Source organism: Trachemys scripta, chromosome 3 (assembly GCF_013100865.1).
Source record: "Trachemys scripta elegans isolate TJP31775 chromosome 3, CAS_Tse_1.0, whole genome shotgun sequence".
NCBI classification, from domain to species: Eukaryota; Metazoa; Chordata; order Testudines; family Emydidae; genus Trachemys; species Trachemys scripta.
The window spans coordinates 66369200-66376467 of record NC_048300.1 but is presented as its reverse complement, the minus strand read 5'-3'; the positions used below and the strand labels follow the sequence as shown (position 1 = coordinate 66376467).

The window sequence follows — 7268 nt, the reverse complement described above, 5'->3', positions numbered from 1 at the left end:
GTTCTCACAGCTCATATATATGCAACATAATATACATTTCTCTGGTTAAAAAAAAAAAGACTACTGTGTCTTGTCTCTTACTAATTTATGTATACTTACCCTAAACCTTTAAGGGTTATTGCATTTGAGGCTGACTGACCAACATCACATGAACCTGAAAGAATTAAATTTTTTTGGCATAAGTGATGTGCTCTGGGTAACAACAGTTACACTCACCGCTTAAAATAACTGCATTTGCATTTTAACCTTTTTGTGAATCTGATGAGTTGTGCTTGACTGAGAGACCTGTCATGTTACTGCTATTATCTGAATATTAAATATATATTTAATGCCTTTAACGTATTCTGGGTCCTGATTTATATAAAAGGTTCCACACTTGGCTTCTGATTTTGTACCCACAAATAATTATGGAGGCATTTTATAGCATTTAGAAATTGAGTATTCCTGACGCTGAGGATATTTAGTCTTGTGGACTAAATGCCATGTGCACAACAACCTAATTGGTCTGTGAGTTACCTAATCCTCGTTAGTTGAGCCAGCCCTCCAAACTGCAGCTCCTTGCAGTCATGAAAAGAAAATGCTGCCAGCGGAAGAAGCAGTGTTTTGTAGGCAAAGGAAAAGAACTGCTGGAGTCAGGTGACAAATGATGGAAACTGGATCAGATATCAATAAATTAACTTGTGAAGTGACAAGGGCATATTTCCAGCTATCAGTAACTGACACCTAGCAAGTCTGATAGGATTACTTTCACAGGTTAGGTTTCTATTGTATTTTAATACCCTAAAACACTCCTCTAATTTGAATCCTTTTATGTGAGCTTTGCCACATTAACAAACAAAAGGCGCACGTTTGACAGTGGAAAAGAACTGCTTAGACAAGGTTAGACCCTGAAAAACCACGACAATTTCATTACATGTATGTGTGGCGGAGCAACGTGATACTTAAGAGCATAAATTAGCACAACAGCATTCGGTTATGATGAATTGTAAGGTACAGAAAGAAGCATCCCTACGAGCTATGTAAATTCATGCAGCACTTAATACTAGAATATGAAGCAAATAAAATAGAGTACCGTCCTGAATGAAGTGCTTGAGAACCCCGGAGAGTTGAGGGTCTTCATTGATATTCAAGAGATATGGGAATGTCTCCATCATCCGTCTCTCCTGATAAAGAGTTCAGATTCACATTATTTTAGTGACATATGTTGGAAAGTGCCAAATGAGAGCTGATAATATACATGGAGGATTACTTTTTTCCCCTCTGTTGTTAAGGAGATCATAAATACGGGCTGTTCGAGGACATCCTGAAAAATACCTGAATACCAAACATTCACAACTCTAAACAATAGATAATAAATCATCACACAAACATTTCCCAAAACACAATCAATCTTTCAAAAAATGCCCAGATACGACAAAGGTGAAACTATAAAAGTGGGTGGAAAAATGATTAGTTTGATTAATGATTCAATTACAATTCATGTTATTTAGGTTATTACTAGTCTCACTTCAGCTTTAATGAGTTTAGAAGGTGCAGACAGTTGTTTTTACACATTACGCTCATGGATTATGTTAGCTCACACTCTTATTGGTGCCGTTTTAGATCATGAAATAAAATATAGGATCAAAATGAGGGCACTCTTTTGGAATTTCCCTTTGGCCAGGGCCGGCTCCAAGTTTTTTACCACCCCAAGCAAAAAAATTTTCCCGTGCCCCCCCCCCCCGGCCCCGCCCCAACTCCGCCCCTTCCCCAAATCCATGGCCCCGCCTCCTCCCCCGGGCGTGCTGCATTTCCCCTCCTATCCCTCCTGGGTAGGGAGGGGAGGAGAAGCGGAGCGGCAACGCGCTCGGGTGAGGAGGCGGAGGTGAGCTGGGGGGGAGGTGCAGTTCCTCTGCCCTCCCCCCAGAGTTACTTCCTCTGGCCCTCCCCGCACCCCCCCACTGCCGCAGCTCACCTCCGCTCCGCCTGCTCCCCTGAGCACGCCGCTGCCACTCCGCTTCTCCTCCCTCCCTCCCAGGCTTGCTACAAAACAGCTGATCTGCGCAGCAAGAATGGGAGCAGGGCCGCCTCCAGGTACCTGCCAAGCAAGCTGGTGCTTGGGGCGGCAGCTTATAGGAGGCGGCATTCTGCCCAATCCGAGGGCAGCAGGGCTGCTTTTTTTGTTTGTTTGTTTGTTGTTGTTCTGCTCCGGCCACCCTGTAGGGGGCAGCGCCGTGGAGGATGGGAGTGCCCTGCAGCAAGCCCGGCAAGACAGACCGCATCCTTTCCTCCCAGCCGACCAGAGTGATGCGGAGCCCTCCCGGCAGGGGGCACAGCGGGAGGGGCCGCGTGGCAGCTCCCCGCTGAAGCCCTGGCCGCCCCCCTTCTCTCTATCCCGCTCCCCCCGCTAGCCAGAGAACATCTGCAGGGCAGGGAGTCCCTCTGCACCCTGGCTCCGGCCACGCCGCGGGTTTTTTTTTTTTTTTTTGGCGCTTGGGGCGGCCAGAAAGCCAGAGCCGCCCTGCCTGGGAGGGAGGGAGGAGAAGCAGAGCGGCGGTGGTGTGCTCAGGGGAGCAGGTGGAGCAGAGATGATCTGCGGCAGTGGGGGGTGGTTCCTGTGCTCCCCCCAGGATTACTTCCTGCGGCCCTCCCTGTGCCCCCCACTGCCGCAGGTCACCTCCGCTCAAGACCGGCTCCCGACTTTTTGTGCCCCAAGCCACAAAAAAAAAAAAAAATGGAGCCAGAGTGCCGCCCCTTGGAAAGTGCTGCCCCAAGCACACGCTTGGAGCGCTGGTGCCTAGAGCGGGCCCTGCCCTTGGCCTACTATCTGTTAAGTGGCATGGGCATAATAGTTATTATTATTCATATTGCAGTAGCATCTAGAAGGCTCAGTCAGGATCAGAGTCCCATAGGGAGAGGCACTGTACAAACATCCTGTCAAAGATCATCCCTGCTCCTCAGACCTTACAGTCTAATTTAAAACAAGACACAAAAAGTGGATGTAACTGTGAATCATAAAGAACAGGGAGGATGCATGAAACAGTAATAAGAAGATACACTGATGGAGGCTAATTATGCATACAGCTAGATAATTGTGAGCAAACTTTTAAAAATACACTATAAAATATAAAATATAACTAAATATCACGTATCCAAACTGCTATCCACGTAGCCATTATCAGTTGGCAGTTACCATGTGCGTCATAGCTGAAATGGGTCTTAAGGCAGGATTCAAAGGATGAAAGGGTAGTGGCTTTGCTGACTAATTCAGGGAGACTATTCAAAACAAAGGGTGGCTTTGAGGAAAACACAAAGGCAATTTGGGAAGAAGCAGGCAAATGACTGATGGAGGCTGACTTCGTAGGCATATGGCAGGAATGAAGAGATAAGAGACAATAAATTGGGAAGGGCTAACTTGTAACTTGCCATAACATGGATCTTCCTATCCCTTAATTCAAAGGCAAGATTGTGTTTTTAAATACATGGCAAGGCTTTTTTCATTGGGGAAAAAAGTCTAGAAAAAAAATCATATTAAGAATGGTTACTTTTAACACTCCAATTAAAAAAGTTAACTATTCTTTTAAATAATGCAAGTCAGAAAACATTTGTAAATGTTAGTTAAAGTTAGCTAACTCATATGTCATTTAAAGGGGGAAATCTTTGGTTCTATCCCTCAGTGCTTGGAAGTGATACAGGCCTGGGTCTTGTAAGTTTTGTACATGGCTTGATTTTCTTTATATACAAATGCTTTGTTTCCAAAAGTAACCACTCTTCCTCAGTCACATTAAATGGAACAATAATGGCTATAAACAAAACATGTTATCACTGATTATTATATAACACAATTTAAGCGGCATGCTTTTGCAATTTATCCAAACTTAAAGACACAAGAGGAGGCAAGATTTAGAAAAAAACACTTTAAAAGTAATGTATCTTTTAAAACAAGCCAAGTGTGGACAGACATGGTAGCCAAAGGAAGACTGAAAAGGAACTATAGTAAGTCTATAACTTGCACTGCCCTTTAAAGCAAAAGCTTACCTGAGTAATTGCAGCATACTGCTGTTCCCATTCCTTCCGAGCTTCTTCCAGACGATATTCCCATGTTAACTGAATAGTCCGAATCCGCAGTTCATTTTCAGCCAGCAAACATCGCAGTTCTTCTGGAAGGGGAAAGAGAGGAAATTTCAGCTGGGATGTGTGTACATACAAAGGCACAAAACCACTGTGAATTTAATCTTCATGTATTAATTTTTAACTTCCAAAAGAAGTACCTGTTTTGATAATGTCTGAATAACCATTATAAAGTGATTAAATCATAATATAGCATCTCCGTATTTACAGATAGAAATACAGGAGCTCTGTTAGCTCCCTCCGTTAATGCAGCAACTTTCAGATGCAAAGTTTAGAAAGCAAGCTAGATCTTGGCAGTCCTCTGCTAAAGGAAAAGAAAAAGATCCAAATTCAGAAGCGTCCTTGGAATAGTCCTTCTACTCTTCTTGGATGCGTCAGATAACCTCTCTGTGACTGACTGTCCCAATCTGTAAAATAGAGATAGTACCTGCCTGCCTCACAAGCATGTTGTGAAGATTAGTGTTGCCAACCCTTACGAGCTTACTGTCAGTCTTGTGATATTTGGGGGAGGAGTGTGTGTGTGATTTTTTTTTTTAAAGCCCCAACTACTGGAATCATGTGATTACATGAAAATCTCAGCTTTTATTGTTTAAAACAGTTTTTAGCTCTTATGGTTGTGGAGAAAAGTCTGAAAACAAGAACTGGGTATACCCTAACGGTGCAGAAACTGGAAGGCAAATTAAAAAAAAAAAAAAAAGAGTATACGCTTTACTATTTCAATAAAAAGTCTCATGATTTTTAAGCCAATCTTATGATTTTTATGGGGCTTGACTCCTGGTTTTTGAATGCTTGAGGTTGGCAATCATGGGTTTAAATGTTTTGTAAAGTGCTTTGAGAGCATATGATGAGACACGCTATACAAGTGTTAAGTATTATTAGTAATATTACATGACCATCTATAAAACTACATATGCACAATAGCTTTTCATTGTTCCTTAGAGGTTCTCCAGCTCTCTCTCTCGTCCAGTTCAGAAGAGAGAACTTCCCATGAACCTATACCTCATAAAATCATAGAATATCTGGGTTGGAAGGGACCTCAGGAGATCATCTAGTCCAATCCCCTGCTCAAAGCAGGACAAATCCCCAGACAGATTTTTCCCCCAGATCCCTAAGTGGCCCCCTCAAGGATTGAACTCCTTTCAACTCTACCAGTCCCCCTATGCTGTCAATGCCATAGGCCACTAGAAAGGGCTCCAGGTGACATTTTGAGAAACTCTGAGCCATCTGGTATTTGTAGTTCCTTTAGCAGGGTTAACTTTGTAATACCTACTGGTTTCATCTGCTACTGTTTTCCCAGAGTTTCCAAGCCCAGTCAGTCTGGACAACAGTTTGTTATTTTCTGCTTTCAGCTCCATTATATGCTTCTCCATTGGACTTGCATTTATCACTGCTTTGTTCTTGATCTTTTTTGTTCTTTCGCATATGCAAATAATAATAAAAAGAAAAGAGGTCAGTCAGTTATTACACCATGATGCAGTCAACCTCAGCACAGAGCTTTGGCTAGTAGAGAAGAGCTTTCCTAAGCTAAAATGCTTTTTTTGAAATATTAAGTGGAGTTTTGGAACTTTACAAATAAAAACATCACTATCTCAGGTGCTGAAGGCATATGATGTCTTCCCCTGCATTGGAAACAGGAGTCCCAGCCCTGTGTTGTCTCTGCCAGCACAGTAACCATCCCCTTCTTCCCCAGCTGGCTCTTTTCGTAGGGTCTTGTTGCAGTGGTGCAACCGCATAAACGAGACATCAAGTCAGACCAGGAAGTAAGACTGCATCAAGTCTGAAGTCACACAGAAGACATGAACATGATAGTATGAAGCTGGGTTTGCAGGGACATGCTCTCACCATCCTCTCAAGTAGTTGCACATGTGCCCCACTGCTGGCTCCTAGCCCAATTCTCAGCCCAGAAAACATCAGGGGGAGGCAACATGTGCATGCTGCAGCAGAGACTGAAAAATGGGGACTTCCTACGCTGAAAGACTGGATACGGAGTGAGGATGTCTTGGGAGAGAAAGGACACCTCTTCAGAGAGTCATAATTGGGGTTAGAAGTTGATGAGGAGGGTGAGGAAGATAGAGAAGTAAGCTGGAGTGGAATGAGAGAGACATATTGGAGGCCAAAGGTTCCCAGGACAACATATAACCACCACTCTCCACACAATTTAGTGATCAGAAACCTCACCCTTAATGTCTAAGGGTGAGCTCTTAATTTACTACTTCAACCCACTGCTTTTGTTTATTCACGTTTCATACATCTTTATTTACACTGCAGTGGGTTTGTCATTTATTACTGGTGTCTCCTGTTATTTTGCCTGAGTGTTTGGCTGCATCTTGGACTCACAGCAGAAATGCAAACAATTTTACAGTATCTGAAAAACCACAAAACTATACCTCTCAGCATATCGTAATGTTGACAAAGTCTCTTCATAGCAGATGTCTGCTGGACTTACAGCTGCAATCTGTGAGTATATATAAAAAGTGTTAATACAATTTAGATTCCCTAGTTGAGTTCTGTTTATTGGTTTTATAATCACCAAAGATATTACAGATTAGAGAAGGTTTACAAAGGACAAATCCATTGGTAAGCCCCTTAAATATAAAGAGAGTCCTTAGTGTCTCTAAGATGGCAAGTCACCTTTTGTAATACAGAAATGATGATGATGATTATTAACCACCACCATTTTTGGAGGTAGTGCAAGGAAAATGAGGAGATATATTTTAAATAGATTAACCTAGTTTGTTCAAAATTAGTCATGTGGGCCTAGATCCTGAATACCCTTATTTACACTGTTAGTCCTTACTCATGCAAATAGTTCCACGACTTCAACAGGACTACTCGTATGATCAAGATGTGGAGAATATGCCCTTTGGTTTGTTTCACACTCCACTGAGGAACGAAAGACTCAAGTTTGAAGAAAACTGGCTCAATAATTTAAAAAGTTATGAAAATTTAGACGTCAGCATTTTCATGCATGCACACCAGACCCTTCCGATTCATTTTCTTGCTCCCTCACTTAACAGCACTATAGAAATAGTCAGTTGGAGGCAATGACCGAATCAAGGGGAGTTCTGCTTTATTTAGGTTGGCAAAATCTGGCCCACAGCATGGATGATCAAAGGTGGGCTCCAAAGAAAACAGAGACCAGTTTTCAAAAGGCCATA

The 7268-nt window shown here is 42.6% G+C and overlaps 1 protein-coding gene across 1 annotated transcript in view; it reads right to left on the bottom strand.

The window, feature by feature from the left end:
• The window catches only part of LOC117874646 (kinesin-like protein KIF28P), a 50903-nt gene that overhangs the window by 26596 nt on the left and 17039 nt on the right, over positions 1-7268 (bottom strand). The window contains exons 8-13 of the mRNA XM_034764979.1: positions 6498-6565; positions 5397-5523; position 4762; positions 4018-4139; positions 1073-1163; positions 100-154 (exon numbers count right to left, since the gene is read on the bottom strand). Coding sequence (XP_034620870.1) covers positions 100-154; positions 1073-1163; positions 4018-4139; position 4762; positions 5397-5523; positions 6498-6565 — 464 coding nt within the window. The remainder of the gene's footprint in view (positions 1-99; positions 155-1072; positions 1164-4017; positions 4140-4761; positions 4763-5396; positions 5524-6497; positions 6566-7268) is intronic.